This window comes from Protopterus annectens, chromosome 9.part0, assembly GCF_019279795.1.
Source record: "Protopterus annectens isolate FY-2018-M chromosome 9.part0, PAN1.0, whole genome shotgun sequence".
Classification (NCBI taxonomy): domain Eukaryota; kingdom Metazoa; phylum Chordata; order Ceratodontiformes; family Protopteridae; genus Protopterus; species Protopterus annectens.
In genome coordinates this window covers 808,024,017-808,044,912 of record NC_056743.1, presented here as the reverse complement: position 1 = coordinate 808,044,912, position 20,896 = coordinate 808,024,017, and the positions used below count along the sequence as shown (strand labels likewise).

The window sequence follows — 20,896 nt, the reverse complement described above, 5'->3', positions numbered from 1 at the left end:
ATGAGGTAGAAGGAAGGGGAACCAAATCTAATGAAGCCATTGAGGGGCTATTAGAATGATGGTCCTTTCCAGGGCTTTGGCTTTCTGTAATACGATGGGTATCAGGAGAATTGGTGGAAATGCATAAAGGAGACCCGCCACCACCATGGTATCAACAGGCACTCTCTTTGTGAAAAAGGTCTTATTGTGAGAGGCAGAAATAAATTTATTGGGCCTCCTAGGGACAGACTCCATGTTGTCCTGAGACTCCCATGCCCTTCGTGAGACCAGCACCATAAGCTCATTGAAGGGCGGAGACACCCAAGAGATGGAGTGCTGAGACCCAAAAGCTTTCAGGAGGACCGACCCATCTTCAGTAGGGTTGGTGGGCTTCCAGCCACCCCTCTGCTTTAGGATTTCCAAGATATCTGCAAATGAGATATCTTCAGAGGGGGACCATGGGGACCCTTCTGATTCATCCAAGTCAGTGTCAGATGTGATAGACCCCAGTGGGGAGTCTAGATGCTTCCTCTTGCAAATTCTCTTCCTGGGAATCTCATCAGTGGGAGCTTCTGGTGAGGTCTTGGAAGAGCAGGGACCACCCAGTGGGGTCCCTGAGGCTCAGGGTCTCTACGCTTCAAAGGGATCTGTGAGGCAGAAGTAGACAGGTGCTTTTAGGGAAGAGGTAGTGGGTCCTGAAGTTGTGGATGTTCTGGGGGACATTACTCCCCTCATGGCGTCAAAAGCACACCTGCTCTGGTGGGAGGGAACCTCTGGATCCGAAGAAACAGATGATTCCCTTGGCACCGGAACAGTCAGCTCTGATGCAGAGGTAGGAGCTGAACTCATCCGAGCCAAAGCCCCAAGAGGCAAAGTTGGAACCGAAAGATCGGTCCAACTATCCTCTCGAGACTCGACCGGCGAGTGTCGGCTCCTAGACTCCTTGATAGGCATCAAGAAAGTCTGAGTAATCTGAACCAATGACACTGGATCAGGCGTCGGATCCGAAGGCTCCACAATCATCAGTTCCAACTCCTCCAGCTCCGAAGGACTGGTATGGCTCGGAGGAGGAAAAAACGTAGATGGGAGAACAGTTTTTGGTTCCAAAACCACTTGGGTTGGAGCCAATAAAAATTTGGCAAACGCCAGTGCCTGTAACAACTTCTGCACCACATGATCCACATCCAAATCAGACAGGCTTATCGAGGACCGAGATGAATGGATCAAAGGTACTGACTGTGGGATCGGTGGCTTTAGTATTGCAGAGACCAGTTCCAAGACTGGGGACCAGCTCCGAAATGAATGGACGCTCAGCTCTGAAGACTGTGGAGCCAACGTCGATAATTTTTTTGATGATGGATCCAAGGCTCTCTGCTCCGAAGGAGAAGACTTAGAAGATTTAGAAGATTTTGGGAATTTGATAGTTTTGTCATGGTCGCCCAAAGCTTCTTGGAAGGATGATTTTAAAAGTCCTCCATCAATTGGCTTTCTTTTTCTTTCATGTAGGACATGACTACTGAAAGAATGGCAGATGGAGCAACTCTCGTGCAAATGCAAAGTACCCAGACAGTAAACACCGAACAGTCAGCTCTGATGCAGAGATAGGAGCCGAACTCATCCGAGCCAAAGCCCCAAGAGGCAAAGTCGGAACCGAAAGATCGGTCCAACTATCCTCTCCAGACTCGACCGGCGAGTGTCGACTCCTTGATAGGCATCAAGGAAGTCTGAGTAATCTGAACCAATGACACTGGATCAGGCGTCTGCTCCGAAGGCTCCACAATCATCAGTTCCAACTCCTCCAGCTCCAAAGGACCGGTATGGCTCGGAGGAGGAAAAAACAGATGGGGGAACAGTTTTTGGTTCCAAAACCACTTGGGTTGGAGCCAATAAAAATTTGGCAAACGCCAGTGCCTGTAACAACTTCTGCACCACATGATCCACATCCAAATCAGACAGGCTTATCGAGGACCGAGATGAATGGATCAAAGGTATCGACTGTGGGATCGGTGGCTTTAGTACTGCAGAGACCAGTTCCAAGACTGGGGACCAGCTCCGAAATGAATGGACGCTCAGCTCTGAAGACTGTGGAGCCGACGTCAATAATTTTTTTGATGATGGATCCAAGGCTCTCTGCTCCAAAGGAGAAGACTTAGAAGATTTAGAAGATTTTGGGAATTTGATAGTTTTGTCATGGTCGCCCAAAGCTTCTTGGAAGGATGATTTTAAAAGTCCTCCGTCAATTGGCTTTCTTTTTCTTTCATGTAGGACATGACTACTGAAAGAATGGCAGATGGAGCAACTCTCGTGCAAATGCAAAGTACCCAGACAGTAAACACAATTAACATGACTATCAGTCACAGGCATTTTTTGTCCACACTTTGGACATTTTTCAAACCCAGACTTGGGTTGTTTTTCCTTATCCTGATCAGCCATAATGCAAATGCACACAAGAAAAACTTTGCTGTAAGAGTATCAAACTACACACACAAATGAAAAAACTATCAACGTCAACACACACAAAAGTATTTAATGATAATTAGTCCTTAAAACAAACGGGCTTTATAAAGACAAAAAGAGTCTAATTGTAAAGAGTTGAAAAATATCAATTAGCACACCACTATGTTAAACAGTAATTAGCCCTAAAACAAAACTACTAGCACTAATAACACACTGTTATGACTATGATCACTAGATTTATAAACACGTCTATTCTACCAAAAAGGCGCACTAGAAAGGGAAGGGAAATAGTAAAGGCCTAATAAAATAACGGCCTTAAAATGCTATAAAGAGCTAGAGAAAGCTAAGTAATATATAAAATCTAAGTGTTATGAAAAATATAAAGAAAACCTAAACTATAATAATATATAATACAGGAAATATCTACAGAAGAAAAAACTATACTAGCCCGAGCTGTGAGGAAACCTCCAATCTGCTGCAGTGGCAAACTAGATCCGAGGTAACTCAAGGTGCATCATGGGATAAGGACTTGGCCTCGAGCTGTATGAAGACCTTGAGCTTTGTAGCTGGCCGACTCAGAGCCGAGGATTGGCTCCGAACCCATCTGTTAAGAATGAACAGCGAGATAGAACAACTTCACCATACATTTTCTGATAGATTTGGAGTCTAAAACTCAAGTGTAAGTCATTACACAGTGACTCCAATCCTCAGATTATCCCAGTGATTTGTCAGAAAACCATAAATTTTATGAGGAACAGACCAAAAATGGGAGGCAAAAATCTGGACAGTTGAGAGGTATGATGCACAGTACATTATAAACTAAATACAGTAAATTCACTGTATAGATATTTCAGAATATTTTTGAAAAGATAAATTTGTAGTAGCTCTTTTCCTTCGTATCAGACTCAAGTACATGAAAACAAAGATGTCCTATCTATGTGCAAGAAAGTTTTTAAAGACTCATTATGCTTACAAATAAAGGAGGTAGGCACATGTGAAAAATCACTTAAAACTCAAACTTACTATTAGCTCTATTACAAAATGCAACGATAAAAATTACATCCAATATTCTACACCGAGAATGCAACTGTAATAATCAAAACATCTATAAGTCATCAGAAAAAAAAAGATCACACTTTGTTCCCTTCAATTATTCAAAACACGGTAGGAGATTTTTTATATATATATATATATATATATATATATCTTTTTTTTTTTTTTTTTTTGTTAAAAGACACTACTGAAGACGTACAACAAATCAAGTCTGCCACCTCCTGGCAGCATTTAAAAACTATTGGAACTGCAGCAACTTGCCTTGCATAATGCCTATGCAAGGAAGTGCAGTCATGCCGCAGGCTTATAAATATTTTGATTTTAAACTAATACTTCCTGAATAAGATCGTCTTAATACACATAGGAAGGCATACAACACTGAGAGAGCAGGAGCGTCTTCTTGAAATGTAACAGCATAAATAAAGACCTCAGTTTCCTGTACTGGCCACTGGGATGTTGCTTAACTAAAGCAGTCTGTATAAAGTGCAGCTGAGTGAAATAAACAGCAACTTTTACATCCCCCTACAAATCAGTAGACTATTGATGTGACTGGGGTATGTATACTCGTGTCTCATATAAAATGGTTATAATGCCACAGGAATTACTGTACTTAGCTTTGACATTATGCCTATGAAAAGACAGTAAATGTAGTGCAGAAGAAATTCCACAGAAGGGCAACAGAAACAGTTTAAATGATGTGTAAGGAATATGGCATTAGACTGCAAATCCTTAATCTTTATACTGTGCATCAGGTGGACATACATTCCTTCAATCCTGACCTTCAGTTACTGTGTGTGTGTTCCTCCTTTCCATGTGGGTGCACCTCAGGTAACTCAGTTTCTTCTTCCTTACCTTTGTAGCATAAATTAAAAGGGGGTTGCAATTAACTAGTTCAAATACACAACTAACAAGTAAATTAATTAAAAAAAAAATTAAGTGATGTAGTCACTAGGGCTATGATGCGGACTTGCAGTACACTGAGAAATAAAGTTGGCAGACTATAAATGAATAGAAAATATAAATGGCAAAAATAATGCACAGTAAGGTGTTCAAAAGGGCACATTTCCAAATCAAAAAATTAGGAAGAAGTACTTGCAGAAAGGTCTGTGAAACTCTGGACCTGTCCACCACAACAGGTAAAGTGGCTTATGAGAAAGGAAATGTAACATGTGGAGTATTAGCTGTAATAATTTAATTGTCAAGTGAGTTTGACTCTTAATGTGGCTTTTTCTTTACTGGTCAAACTGTGTGCATGTGTGTTATACACACAAACACATATATATATATATATATACACACACACACACACACATATACATATATATATATATATATATATATATATATATATATATATAAAATACATATAAAAACACATATTGATAATATCATACACATATGGGCCATACATGCTGTTGACAGGTTAACCAGAGCTCGTATCACAGTTACTTCAGCATGTCGGCTCAAGTCTGACTTCCTTAAGTCAAAGAGACGTAATGAGCACACTGCAGCAGAATGCTAATGCTAGTGTGCATTTCCTTTTTGGGTGATTGAACTCACAGACTCCTACAGGAACAGCAAGACAAGCATTACACCGAATGTTATGTACTGCTGTTTCTTTGAGGTACAGGAATAATAAAGGAGTGTGATGGGCTGCAGGGGACTGCCCCTGGAAAAAACATTTTTATTTTCCCATTTGCGTGTATATTATAATAAACTTGAGTACATGTTTTCTGAGTTATACACTCATGAATCAACAGAGTTATTTACATTTTCCAGCATCTGTAGTACAGCCAGAAGCATATGTATAATGTGCAAACATACACTATATATAAAAATGTATATATTTTCACAGAGTGCAGTACACACTTATAAATGCGATCAAGAGGGAAGTGCGAAGAAAATCTCATGAAAGCTCATCTATAGGTTCTAGTTGCATTATGCATTCCTGTTTTTTTCTCTAACAAGAGATGTGTAAAACTAAGGCTGAAATAACAAAAATGGTGCAAAAGCACAGTGCTAAAAAATCCACACAAATGGTAGCTGTGTGAGCCACACATTTAAAACTTTCATTTTAGACATGTTTTACAGCTCTACAGCATTTAGAATTGTCCATCCCCAAGCTGGAAATATTCTTCTTCAGCTTAACATACACTATGGTCACTCAAAGCTAAAAGATATGCCATTTAATGCTGCACATTAGAAGCAGTCTGCCCATAACATGCTGCTTTGCTGTTTTGCCTACAGCTCTTTGATATACAATAAGCTTATTGCAAATGTTCAGCTTGGAGGCACAGAAAGATAAAACTTTATAACCCAGTATAGCTAGTGTGTAGGGGACAGGGAAAGAAATGACAAGACTTTAGGGGACAGGGAAAGAAATGACAAGACTTTAGGGGACAGGGAAAGAAATTACAAGACTTTGCCTCCTCATCTACACCTGGGGGAAGGACATAGGATGTGCTGTGGACTCATAACGGGGGTACAGGAATGTTACTAGTGGTAGTGGGGTCAGTGTCAGGGAGACACACTAGCATGCAAGGCAGCTTGAGGGACTTGTTACCATATAGGTCAGGGTCACGTTTCCTTGTGGCACCATTGCATAGCTCCGCTTACATGATGCCAAGCCCAATACACCAGGGAATGTAGAGTTACACACAAATTAAATCAAGCTGCCATATGCAGCAGTTGTGACTCTTGGGACCACTCCCCATCTTGCATAACCTGGACCAGCAGTGGATAATAAATACCAAACTGTAGTACTGTGGAGAAAGATCGCACTCAAGCAAGCATATTGCCACTGAAGACCAGGCTGCTAACGGAGGACCCCATGAGTATGGAGGTGGTAGGGGGCTTGGCTTAGTACAAATTTTCCGTTTGATATGATAACACTTTCAATATGGAAATTAGGAGAGCTTCCTGACCTGGCAGAAATGACTATCTGTGGAAAATAAACTGATTGGATATTTACATGCCATAAAATTCTCAGCTGCTGGGCAATCATATCTTAATTACTGCTATATTTCTAATTTGTTAAGCTTAAAAAATCTGTAGCAGCTTCTCAACGTGGCCTTGTGGAAGTACTACATTAATTTGGTGCAGTTCTATACTAACATGCAATGCATGTCAAACAACCACCACAAATCAGTATCTATTTACTGTACAAAACCAAAACCTTGTACTACTAAACTGAAAACATCACCTGCAAGAGATACTCCACAAATGCAAGTGTAAAGCTCTGATGTATTCACTCACATTTAAATAAATGAGAGAAATTATGTCTGTATACCCCCCTCCTGCACAGCATCATTATACCACCGTTCTACATTCTTCTGCCATTCCGCTCACCTGTGATTCTTTTGCAACTAGTGATACAGGAAAATATACAAAATAGAGAAATTCATGAATGTGTTTTAAACAGAAAGCATAAACATAAAAGTCTGAAATCAGGCAGCTTTTCTCTCACTATTCCACTTTTCACAACCATAATGCCGCAAAGGATTATATAACACCTCCTTACATAATATACCACTGTTTTCCACAGTACACCTTAACAAGACTGACACCAACACCAAACAGCATGATGCTGTTGCATTTATAAAAGAACTGAAAGAATTACATTTATTCAAACTAGAGCAGAAGCTGCTGTAAAACGGGGTTGCAATTAAGAAAGAGGATTCAGAAAGTTGTATATTTACCATCTAAAATGGACTGGCTGCCTGAAAACCTTGCATGTCACTTCTCAACAGTAATGCTACATATTTCAAGCTCGTGTTGTGTGTTTATCCTTCAACACTGGGGTTTTGCTGCATGCACAGTCATACATACACACTCCGTAACATATCATACATTAGACAGTAACAGAAGTGTTTACTTTAATATACTGTGCCTGGCACTCACATCCTCTGTATGACCTTAATACCCATCCATAAACTGGTTCATTCATTTCATCCCACTCAGCTTAGGTCCCACATAACTCAAAAGGAATCCCCTGAGGAGGAAGACAATCCTCAGTGCTGCTTAGAGAGCTTGCGGCAGGCAGGCACCCAGAACAGTCATAGTTTGTCATGCAATAGGTAGAATGGACGGTTTCTTGTTAATGCCCTTAATCCTCCATGACAAACCAAAACGCAAAGTGCAATGCAACACACAGGCAATTAAAGGTGTGTGTTCTCTAATCTCATTTGATTTCCATCAGTTCTTCTAAAGGCAAAATGTTTTAGTGCAGCTTAAATATACTGAAGTTTCTTAGTCAGTAAAAGAATACCTTTCAAAACTCCTGCCAAACACAGCAGCACTGCAAAAACATCTCCTTCCTCCCCATCAACCTACATTAGAGACAGCAGAACAAAATTACACAAGTGGGAAAAAATCACTTAATAGTTGACTGATAAATTAAAAACAATTTTAAATCAATCGAGTAACTGCTAGCCTGTTAAAAGTTTGGCGGATTACATACTTTATTTACAAGTGCTTTCATCTCACCAGTTAACTATTTAAATTCTTTCTACTCATTTATGCAATTTCATCTGATCTGTCATGAGAAAATTAACACAGGACAATGGGAAGGCACGAAGCTTTAAAACACATTTTTATTTTACCTTCGAATATTTAAGAGATGTTCGTTGCCACAAGAGTGTTGGCATGCATGAATATGAAATTGCACTAACATTTTATCTTCAAAACAGTTCTCCTTTAGGTTCTTTGCAAAGGGAACTTTATATGTAGCCATTTTTGTTTCTTAAACAGCTGCATGCAATTTTCAAGTGTTTTTCTTCCATCAGAGTGCAGTCTCCCCTCTCTTTGGCACTTAGCAATGCAACAAAGAAAGTATGATTGAAGCAGTTCTACCCGTTTTTTGCTCATACTAGACTTTGGAATCCATGAAAAAAAAAATGAAGTACTTAAAACCTAATCGGAGTGCTTTTCTTTCTTTTTTTCTGTAAGGGCCACATCACCTTCAAATATCAGGAGTAGACAATGACTCCCTGGAAAGTCACCATACGGAACTTGACTGGGTCTAATACCGAAGCTGCTGAGGTTCAGCAGTGAAGTCTCATCACCACAGGGTCTTACCAGGAGGCTGTAGCTAAACCTCAGGCCTCATCCCAAAGGAGAGTCAGACTCTACAGTTCATCTAAGGAGCAACTAACAGCTCTGTGGACAGTGCTTGTTCTATATGTAGAGCCCTTTCTAGGGAAGGATATCAACAGTTATAACAAGAACCCATTATTCTTTTGCAATGGCTCTGTAAATGGTGTCTTGGATATCAGCCAAGAATGTGGTTGGTGAGCTGGCAGGTTCACACCCCTGCACTGGAATGGCACAAACAGGGATAAGACCACATGATGCCATGCAAGGATTACTTTACGCTATTAAGTGGGCTGCTGCTGCTTCCCTGGAGGGTTGGCCTGGCCTGGAAGATAATTTAAGAGATGGGGGGGGGGAGGTTCAAAATGGCTGTCATCCACAGTGAGAATCATATCCTAGAAGGGCTGATTGAACAGAACCTCCCCCCAGAGGGGACGCATCCAGGATGGACGGCCTGAAATCTTACTTGAGAATGGAAATCCTGACAATGCAATTTTATGAAGGCAAATGCCTGATATTGTTGTCCTAGCTCTAGTATCAGGAGAGAATTAACAGGCCAAATCACAACTCACTGTGAATGCCACAACAAAGGTCTGGACCAACAGCTCCTTCAACACAGATTCTGAAGCTTGAAAGCTTTTTTTATTAGTTGATCCACTAGACAGAACCCGAATCTAGATACCAGACGGATAAGGAGAAACAGACAACTTTGGGAACTAAACCACAGGAAGGTGCAGAAAATGCCATTCGGTCCACTCTGCCCAAGAATTTACAGGTCTTATCAGCTGGTAGGGCAGTAAGGTTCTTTAACCATTGGGACTATGTTCATCTAAAACGGATCACAACAACTGGCTCTGGGACTCCAAAATGGTGCAGAGAGCATCCTCCACCTTGGCAGCTCTTGTCTACCTCAGAAAAAGTCCTCCAAGTCCTCTTCCAAGGACAGAGAGAGAGAGAAAAAAACACTCTCTGCTTCTGCCTAGGTTTGGGTGGGAAGAGGGATGCGAGAGGTCTTACTAGCCTTGTCCATCTCTGAAATAAGATAATTCTTTAGCATTCAAAGGAATGACTATCTTGCTAGCATACTTGCTAAAAAGGGAAATTCATTTTAATGTAAATCATGCCTTCTAAGGGAGTACATCTCTTAAATTACAAGTTAGGCAGCAGCTGAGAAATACACAATTGTGTTCCTACAGACATGCAAATACCAACATGCAAAATAAGTGAACACAACACAAATACATACAAAAATTACACAGAAAAATAAGTTGCAATAAAAGTGTAAGGCAGGAAGATGAACCAAAAGGCATGGGGTCATGATCTAATAATCAATGTAAAAATCAGTTCAAAGAAAAACAAAGCAATAAAAAGGCCAAGGAAAACAAAGTTATGGGCTTGGTTTGGACTAATATCTTGCAATATTTTTTTCTTCTAAGTTGGGATGGAAACAAGGGTAGTAGAAAGGACTTGTTTGCAGGCAGATACATGTATCTTTTTTGCAGTTGTCTTTTGATACTACTATGGAAAACATATAGTGAACTACATTCTATAGTAATGTGGACAATTCTCCTCTCACATTACCATTTTTATTTAATTACCCTCGTAACTTACAAGTGTTTTCTACTAAAGGAATGAGATTTTATGTAGTTTTAGAGACTGCATGGACCTGAAAGTGCAAATGCATTTCAGTAGGAATTAATTTTCAGAGTCACTATTCTGTATTTTAGATCCTACAGGTAAAAAACAGTCATTAGGAATACTAATGTTCTGCATTACATTTTTTGTCAAAAATTTGTATACTCGTATATTTGTTTCTTATTTTAAAAATATGCATTGCAATGCAGTTAATAAGCCAGCTGTAATTAAAAACACACATTTACAGCACTGTAATTAAATGGAAATGTGGCCAGCAAAGGAAACCGAAGTCTTTTTACAATTCTGCAACAAATGTGCAATAACTTGCATATACATACATTTTAGGGTTTTTTTTAACAATAAAAATTACAAATAGTTTCATGTAGGTATGGTACCCACAATAAAGCCCTCTGTGCTAACTGCACATACATTGTGGTACGTTCACACAGTAAACCATAGAACAACACTGGCTCTGATGGCTACCTGTACCCTAGACAGACAGACCCAGTTTTCAAAGTGCTTAGCTTTCAGACTCAGCTTGCTCTTCTGCCAAGAGGATCCCCCTGCTGCTTACCATGTTATTGCAGTCTAGGAATGATAGCCCCAATGAGATCAAGCATATCCATGTCTGAAAAAGAAAGAAAACATTAGTGAACCATACACTTCTCATGAAATTCACTACTCTAAAAGTAAAAGGAACCATGCCATCTGGCAGAGTAACAAATGACAAATCAAACATCCTCAAAACAAACCAAATAAACTGCCATATTAGCAAATTAAACCCAGCCATAAAATATAAAATAATTTCACTGTGGGGTAACCCCCCTGCAATTCTATGTTGGGACAGCTTCACCCCATCCAGTTCTACTTATATAATATATAACCAAAGTCAAATAAACTCAGGAAAAAGGAAAAATACTGAATTGCCATGTTTAAGGAGCAAGGGCATGGGATTCCCATATCCTGCTTCAAGACGCCTTGCTCCCTGCAAATCACATTTCACATATGTGGTAGTAAAACATTTGACATTATGCTATTTCTATCAGTTTGTTTTTTTTCTGAACTATAATGTTGGCAGTGTTTATTCAGTATTCAGTATTTATGTCCATTTTAAATGAGCACAGATATCTTGTATTTGTTTGTTTGAGTTTTACTTGTATAATTGGTTAATCAATAGATTTACATCTGTTCTGAAATCTTTGACCTTTTATCTTGTATTTTTAAATATTCATGAACTATAATGTGCTGATGAGCAAGTTGGTGAGCTTTCATGTTCTCAAGCAAAGCCAAAAATCAACATGACCAAACTAATGCTGTCCCAGCAAAACCAGACTATATATTCTATCGGAAAACACATTTTTATAATGCCTATCAACTGCTTCCACCACAAGCTGTGAATCCCCTGAGCATCTGCAGAAAGCAATCTTTTTTTTTCTTTTTTATACTCACCATCAGTCACCCAGTCTAAGCCCAGCCCAGTGGGTCCTCCTTAAAGAAAACAAAGCCTTAGGGTTCAATATAGATCAAGGCTGACAACAGAGGGAAGGGACGCAGATCTGGTAGCCAGAGGTCTCTATTCGTGTAGCCTGCTGGACATATTCCCTGTTTGGGAAATACAGTAAGCAGTGAACAGAAAGCAGAGAATGCATCATGGGTTTTTGGGTATAGACCCACTGATCATGCTATGCCCCACTCCACCATTAACTACAGCATTTGTTTCAACAGGCCTTAGACTTCCTTGGCATGCTCTGCAGCAGCAGTAAACCTATTTCCCCAACAAAACCCACTCCAGAAGAGTCGCTCATCGTTTTTTACATTAGCCGATAGAGCCTACAGCTTGGGTGTGCAAGGTAGCCCAGATGAATACAAACTGCAAAAGCACACTTGTGTAAGTAGCCTTACCATAACAGAAGATGTTTGAATATATTACTGCTGCAGTAGCCTAAGCTGTAAGTTCACAGGTAGTTACTAGGCATGCAGTTTAAGAGACCCCTGAGGAACCTAGCCCAAATTCTCAGTTGCCCCAATGCACTGTCTGGTTAAGTGACTTGTCCAAGATCACACAGCAGACAACTGAAGATTTTGGGAATCAAACCGTACCTCACATCCATATCACCCTATATGGTATGGATCCCACCAAACGTTCATCCAGTATTCAAAGCTCTTGGGCATGCCCATCTGTACAGAGAAGCACAAGAATGTGCCAGAATAAAAGTGTTTGAACTGGACCCAAAATTTCAGAGATTTCCTGATTCGCACATATGGGAGGCTAGAGCCCTAAAATCATTAGTCGTGTGTTAGGAGAAAGATTAAAAGGTAGGGATGAGGGGATCCCTACCCTGACAGATTAAAAAAAGAAAAATAAGTTGAGGATTTATAAAGGAAGGATAAGAAAGGGGGAAGGATGGAGGGTGTTAGTACTGCAAGAGTGCTCTATCTGAACATCTATTGTTATAGGAACTTTACGTGCATGTGTGTGCTAGGTTTATCATTAGATCACTGTTGCCATGGCCCAAGCTATATGGGAAAGTTACCAAAGTTTAGATAGCAAGGGAGAAGGAAGGGACAGAGTCTAGAAGACTCTGGAGGAGAGTCCTGGCATAATACATTTTTTGATCTAGGGAAAAGAAAACGTCAGTCTTACAATGTTCAGTAAAAGTGTGTACAGATGACAAAGTTGCTGCCTTTATAATACTTCTTGAGCTTTTTTGGAAAGGGGAGGACTCTTATAGTAACCAACTCTCTTGTACAAACGACTTTGTCTGTGATAGGAAGGACCTTTCCATGCTGATAACAAAACTGGATTGTACAGGACAACCATTTGAAAAACTGGTCTGCTTTGACACTTGTCCTTTTTTCTTTGCTTCATAGGAAATGAAAGGTTGATCAAAGGATCTGAAGTTCTTAGTCCTATTTATAGCATCTGAGCTGCATGTGGGCATTAGGGGTACTGTAGTATTACCTCCCCTTTATATTTGTTTCAAGAACAAAAGCAGGAAGATGAACAGATTGATTTAAAGTGAATTCTGATAACACTTTTGGTATGAATGGTAAGTTAGTTCTTAAGGATACACCTAATGAAAGGTGACACATAAGGCTGAACTACCATCAGGGCTTGCAACTCAAACACTATCTTAGCTAAAGTCGGGGCAGTGAGTAACACAGCTGTCCATATTAAGAACATTAAATCAGTCTGATGAGCTGGTTTAAAAGGAAAAACAGCAAGTTTTTCCACTACAAAGCTTAGATCCCAAGGAGAAGCCACCTGTTTATAGATGGGCAACGTGATGTATCCCTTTCAAAAACTGTTTTGAGATAAGGAAGAAAGGGGGGTCTAAGGCAGGCAGACAGAAATGTCCAATAACTGAAGCTTAATGAGAAAGGCCAGATTTGAGCAATTTGTAGAGATATGCAAGAACCAAAGGAGCTTCAACAGTAAAAGGGCCACAATTTATTTTATGGCCGCAGCTGAAAAACCTTTTCAGCTTATCCAAACAGGATTTTCTAGCAGCATGTTTCCTAGCCACATTTAAAACCTGCTGCACATCCTCAGAAGAGGGATCAAAACTTTTTTAACATCCAGGCCATCAGACAGAGAATTAGAAGGCTGGAATGAATTAGACATTCCCCGTCCTGTGTGATTAAGTTTGTGCTAACTGTCCCTGGCCATTTTCAAGAGAAAGGAGAAACACTGCTGTCTGGGCCAATAATTTCAGTGTCCTGGGTCTATAAGAGCTCTAGTTATTAGAAGAAAGGCATGTAGCAACATTCATGCCCATGGAAAGGCAAACATCTGCTTTACAAGCCTTTCTGCAAGGAGAGCTATGAAGTTAAAATTTTCCAGCAGTTGTGAAAGGTGGCAAAAAATCTTCTTGAAGAGTTCACCACAAGTGGGTTATGTCTTGGAAGAATGCAACTTCCATTCACTAGGGTCTGGCCTTGACCTGCTCAGAGTCTCTACCACAGTATTCTGCTCGTACAGAATCTCTGTAGTCTGTAGGAACAGATTGTGTTGAATTTCATAATCCCAGGCTATCACACCTAGTCTGCAAGGGCATATGTCCTGGTCCCCTCTTGCTTGTTTACATTACAGTGGTGCTGTCTGTGATTACCAAAAAAAGGCCTGGAGGCCACAAATGATCCAGACACTTTAAAGTATTTATCAATGTCATTATTTTATTTGCTTTCAAAATGATGAACCCAAACATTCTGTATCATGAATCCCTTGGAAAAAGCTGCCAGCGCAAAGTCTGAGGCATCCATTGTCTCAGACTGAGAAGGGACTTGGAGGACTACTGGAAGTCCAGGGATTAAAATCAGTTGGTCTGTCCACCAGCAAGACTCCTTCCCAAAAAATTCAGCATAAGGATTTGAACTGACCAAGGATGTTATTGCTAGGTTCAGGCAGATATGAGAAGCCACTGAACTTTTCCTCGTGTGTAAACTGACTAGAGGAATCATGAGAACAGTAGAAGCCATAAATCCTAAAATCTGGAGGTATTTCCTGGATGTACTTAGAGGTTGTTGATGAAATTAAAAAAGCTGTCCTTGGTTACTTTTTTCTAAGGCAGAAAAGTCATAATTTGGGAAATGTCTAGCAGGCAATCCAGAAATGTTACTGTGGAAAGAAATGTGAAATGATTTGCCCAGACCAAGATGAAAACTTTTTTTTAAAGCAAAAGAGAGATTCTTAACTTGGAACAGAGTCTGCAAAAATGAGGTAGTCATTCGGGTAGGGAAAATATGAATTCCTTCTAGCCTGCAAAAGCAATCACTGTGGCTAAACACTTTGAGGGTAAGAAGAGAACCAAAACCAGAAATAGAAATCCATAAAAAGCATCTGAAACTTCACTGAAAAGAAATATGGTGATAGGCATCTTTAAGGTTCTACAATTACAAAGAAACTCAGAAGAGGGGAAAAAGGGACTGCAAGATGAGCATTCTGAAATTTAGGACCCTGACAAGAAGATCTAAGAACAGGCTTACAGATACCTTTTTGGGGGCATTAGAAACATTACTGAACTGAATTCCATTCTTTTTTGATTTTCTGCTGCATTCTCTCATGCCTTGGGAGAGCGTTTGAGAAAATGATGGAACGAAAGAGATGGGCTTGATGTTAAAAATGAGGCTGAATTACTAGGGTTGGAGGGATGAAATCCCACTGCCACATCTATCCATTTTGAATGATTTCCAATAGCCAAGAACTTGCTGGAACCTGGTAACACAGAGGGGAAAAGATTATTTAGTTTAGAATCTAGACAGTTGCCAGGAATTTGTGGCCAGGCACCTGCTTTGTGTAGAATCTCTGGTGGAGATAAGGGATGACACAGAGGTGCTGCCTAGAAAGGTACAGAGTCATAATTATGTTGCACATGAAGGCATGAACTTCAAAGTAAGGTCCACTGCATGCCACTCCTTGGGATGTTTCAGAAAGTACAGTTGTGTACCTACCATAAATGTAGATGTTAAAGTGTATTCACTGTTGCAGTCATTACTCTTGGGTTATCCTGCTGGCAGGCTACCCACAGTCGGCCTGAATTCCAAAGTCCTGGTCCGGCGTCGGTTGCTGTCGCCTCTTCCCTGACATCAGTGCGCCAGGGGTATAAAACGATGCAGCCAACGCCATTTTCTTCAGTTTTTCTTGCCCCAGATGTCAGGTACCCCCAAAAGGGTAGGCTAAATATATTATGCCAATAAACATACATGCAGTAAAGAAACATTTCCTTCATCTAAAAGCAAATACACCACATAGGTTGTATAGACTAGAGAAGTACAGATAAATCCCAGCAAGGGAGAAGGGTGGGAGGTTAACCCGGACTGCAACAGTGAATACACTCGAACATCTACATTTATGGTAGGTACACAACTGTACTATGTTCATCATGTTTCATTGTTGCAGTCATTACTGTTGGGTTGAATCCTAAAGCGGAGGATGGGTGGCTGAGCTAAACAAGATTAGGAGAGGCTATGAGGCCCTGCAGAACTGCAGTGGCAAAGCCTGCTCTGGATTTAGAGTAAAGAGGTAAGTGGTAGTGCTTTGTAAAAGTGTGCACTGAACTCCAAGTTGCAGCCTCTAAGATGTCTTTGGTTGGTACTCCTCTGAGGAAGGCTGCTGAAGTCGCTGCTGCTCTAGTAGAATGAGGCCTAATGCCCTTAGGCACTGATTTGCCATGCTGAGAAAAGCAGAAACGGATGCAATGACCTATCCATTTAGAAATAGTCTGTTTTGAGATAGCCTTTCCTTGTGATCCTGTAGCATATGACACTAAAAGTTGCTCAGTCTTTCTGAAAGCTTTAGTTCTGTCCAAGTAGAAGCGTAGCTGTCTGTGTATGTCCAAAGAATGCAGAATTTTCTCACCCTTGTTCTGTGGGTTTGGATAAAAGGTAGGCAAGTGAATGGTTTGGTTGAGGGCCACACTGGACACCACCTTAGGCATAAATGTTGGGTTTGTCCTCAGAGAAACCCTGTCTGGATGAAAAATGATAAAAGGTTCCACAGCCATGAGCGCTTGTAACTCCGAGACTCGTCTTGCAGAGGTTATTGCTAGGAGCAGAGCTGTTTTCCAGGATAAGAATTTTATATCAGCTGTTGAGGCTGGCTCAAAAGGAGGCAGTGTGAGTTTTTCCAAGCCATAATTGAGGTTCCCATGCCGGAATTGGTGCTCTCCTTGGAGGCCTGATGTTTCTGGCCCCTCTATGGTACTGCCTTATTAAAGGATGAGAAAAGATAGGTGGTTCCGTATTGTCATGGGCTGAAATAGCAGAGGCATGAATCTTAATTGATGAAAAAGAAAGGCCTTTGTCCAGCATCTCAGTTAGGTATTGTAAAATCTGAGGTATATTTGGTACATACATGTCAATGCCTTGTTCCCGGTTCCAAGCACAGAATCTCTTCCATTTTTCTGCATATGATTTTCTGGTACTGGGCCTCCTGGCCTCCAAGATAACATCCATAACAGCTTTTGAAAGAGGAGTGTTCTGAATGGCTACATTATCCGCCATGCTGCCAGATTTAAGGTCCTGAGTTGGCTGTGCAGGATCGGATTGTTTTGTTGGGTCAGCAAGTGAGAAGTTTGAGGCAATATCCATGCTGGACCTTGAGACAAGCTCTTTAGGATTGGGTACCAGTACTGCCGTGGCCAGTCTGGTGCAATCAGTATAATTTTTGGCTTCTCTTGTCTGACCTTTAGGAGTACCTTGGGAAGGAGAGGCAGTGGAGGAAAGGCATATACTGTTAGGTTTTTCCAGCTGAAGGATAGGGCGTCCACTCTCCATGCTTGTTTGTGATAAGTCCCTGTGCAAAATCTCTGTAATTGATAGTTGTGAGGGGAGGCAAACAGATCTATCTCTGGGCATCCCCATTTCCTTGTTATCATGCTGAATACTTGTGGATCCAGTTTCCACTCGTGGGGATCCATGAGGTTTCTGCTTAGTTCGTCTGCCAGAGTATTTGTTTTTCCTGGCAGGAATTGTGCTTGCAGGTGAACTTGTTAAGTCAATGCCGTGTCCCACAAGGTCATTGCTTGTCGGCAGAGGGGGTAAGAATGTGTGCCTCCCTGCTTGTTTATGTACCACATGACCATAGTATTGTCCGTCTTTATCAGTAGCTGTCCTGGATGAAGAAGATCCTTGAAAGCTGTCAGGGCATTCTGAACAGCTAGCATCTCTTTTTGATTGATATGAAGATGCATCTGGCTTGCAGGCCATGTGCCCTGAATACATTTTCCTGCCATATGGGCCCCCAGGCATAATCTGATGCATCCTTTGTCAGTGTCTGTCTGGCTGTGGGTAAAGTGAATGGCAGACCCTTGTTGAGGTGACAGGCCTGTGCCTACCATCGAAACTCCTGTTGCAGGCAGGGAATGAGGGTAAATATTGTCTCCAGGCTGTGGCAATGCTGAGTCTAAACACTTTTTAGATACCATTGTAGTTTCCTCATATGCAGTCTGGCATATGGAATTAGTAGAATGCAGGATGCCATGAAGCCCAAGGCCTGCAGGATTGTCCTTGCAGATAACTGGGTCTTTGTTGCCAACTTTGTGTAGTAAGAAGTCAGTTGCCTTTGTTTGTCTGGCGTGAGATAAGCCATCTGGGCAGTTGTATTTAAGCTTGCACCCCGGAATATCATCTCTTGAGAGGGTACTAGTTTTGATTTCTTTTCATTTACTGTGTACCCTAGGCAAATTAGTAATCTTTTTACAAATGATAGATGCTTTAGAAGAATGTCTTTGTTCTCTGCTTGAAAGTAGGGATATATTTGAATTCCTCTTTGTCTACAAAATGCAATTACTGGTGCCAGGCATTTTGTGAAGACCCTGGGCGCAGTAGATAAGCCAAAGGACAGTGCAGAGAATTGGTAGTGCATTGGGCCAGGTATCTGAGGTATCTTCTGCAAGATTGTCTGATTGGGACATGCAGGTATGCCTCTCGTAAGTCCAAAGTCACGAGCCAAGCCTTCTTGCCCAACATGGGCAGTAGCTGCTGTAGAGTCAACATCTTGAATTTTGGAACCTCCAGAAATGTGTTTAGTATAGACAGGTCCAGTATTGGTCTCCAGGTTTTGTCCTTTCTGGGCACCAAGAAAAAAGTCTCGAGTAAAATCCTTGCCCCTGCTCTTGTTGTGGTACTTGTTGAATGACCCCCATGTCCATGAGGGCTGTAATTTGCTTTTGTGCCTCTGCCCATTGATTGTGTGGTAGGTTTGGTATACCTTTTGCCCTTGGTAGGGTGTGAAAATGGAACCTGTAGCCCTGGGACACTATGTTCAAGACCCATTTGTCTTGGGTAATCATTTGCCAATTTGGTGAAAAAAGTGTTAGTTTCCCCCTAAGGGGGCTGCCAAAAGAAAAGTGTTTGGATCTGGCAGAGGAAAGTCATTGGGACTGTTTCCTGTAAGGTTGTGATTTGTCTTCTCTGCTTTTGGAGGTAGGAGCACCCCATTGTTTAGGCCTGTATGAGCCTTGGGGCTGTGATCTGCCTCTGGGACGTCTGTACCTGCCTCTTTGTGATCTGTCTGACACTGGAAAGGACCACTTTTTTGAAGGCCAGTTCCTGCTAAATCTGGGTGGCTGTACCTGTAAAAAAATCCTTAACTGTCTGCATGGATTTCACTTTAGCCTCCATTTTCTTCAACACCTCTTCTGCTTTAGCACCAAACAAAGTATCATGCTGTAATGGAGCATCTAATAATTTTGCTTTAACATGATCAGGCAGATTCTGTTCCTTTAACGAAGCATGCCTTCTAATAACAGAACCTGTAACAGCGGCCCTGCAAGAGGCCTCCAGTGAATCATAACCACATTGCAAAGTATGTTTTCCCACTTGTTCAGCTGCATGCAATAAATCCTGCATTTCCTTGTTCTCTGAACATTCAGAATTTGTCATCATTTTCTGTTTAAGCAGTGACATTAATATATATATATATATATATATATATATATATATATGCTGATATTTAAGCATATGAAACTGACAATTTAAAACCCTTACAGCCAAGGTAGCAGAAGTGTAAACTTTTTTCCCCCATCTGTCCAGTGCCCTAGAATCCCTATCAGAGGGGACAGGGTTTTTTGCAGTGGAAGCTCTGACCCCTTTGGGACCCTGAGATATAGTTTCTGGGTCAGCAGTGGGGTTTTTATATAGGAATTTATGAGAATTTGGGACCCTGTAGTATGTCTGGCTTAGCAGGTGCAGGGGGTAAAGAGTTAGGGGACAGGCCAGACTCTGAAAATACATCATCTACAATGTCTAGAACAGGTGGAATAGCAAGGGGTCTGTGCTGAGGTAGTAGCAGAAAGTCTCTGAGCCTTTTCTTAGATTCTGAGTAATCTTGGCTCTCCCAGTGGAAATGCTCCCTCGTGGTATGCAGGGTTTCCCCAAAAGAATAATCCTCAGGAGGAGAGACTGAAGGAAAGGATTCTTCAGCATCAGAGTCCTCAGAGGGAGGAATAGAATAACCCTGTTCAGAAGAGGAATCAGAGGAAATAGAAACCTGATCAGCAAGAATCAGTTTCTGTCTCTTGCCTAGGCCTCTTATCAGGAGGAGGATGGGAACCCCTGATCAAAGTAATTAGGTCTTCGGCCATTTTAAGCATCTGTTTTTTAGGCATGGAAGTCTGAGTAGGAGAATGCTGTACTTGTTTCTTTGTCTTTAAAGCTGCTTTAGTCTTTGTCTTTGAAGCTGAAGATGGTTTAACATATAACTGTGTAGGTCTGAAGACACCCTCAGAAGCAGATGCCTGCTCAGCGGTTCCGGACCCATCTGACCAATGGTGTCCAATACCTTGATATCCAGAGACCCAGTCTGCTCCACGTGGGAGTCAGAAGCGGCTTGTGGCTCTGAGGTAGTGGGTGCCAGGGGCTGCGAAAACACCTCACTGAGAACTGGCGACTGGCCTAACGGAGGTCTCGTTGTTGGTTTTGGACCTCGGATGCCTATCCTTTTCCTTTTCCTTGCATTTTTTGTAAACTCCGGTCGTCAGCTGTTCCGACAGCATTATATAATTAAACCTTCGGCCAAAGTAATGAAATGCAAAATCGAACCAATGCTTAATAGTGCGTTGGTTAAATCTAGCACAAAACCGACAGCTAGCAACATCGTGGTCAGGACCTAGGCAAGGAATACAGTAAGAATGAAAATCCTTATGAGGTATTTGCTTCCCACAAGAAATACAATTGTTAA

General features: G+C 41.2%; 1 protein-coding gene across 4 annotated transcripts in view; it reads right to left on the bottom strand.

Moving 5' to 3' along the window:
- The window catches only part of SLC11A2 (solute carrier family 11 member 2), a 614,374-nt gene that overhangs the window by 40,323 nt on the left and 553,155 nt on the right, over positions 1-20,896 (bottom strand). For all 4 annotated transcript variants that reach the window (XM_044083456.1, XM_044083455.1, XM_044083459.1 and 1 more), the window contains one exon: positions 10,790-10,843. In XM_044083456.1, the coding sequence (XP_043939391.1) occupies positions 10,790-10,843 (54 nt within the window). The remainder of the gene's footprint in view (positions 1-10,789; positions 10,844-20,896) is intronic.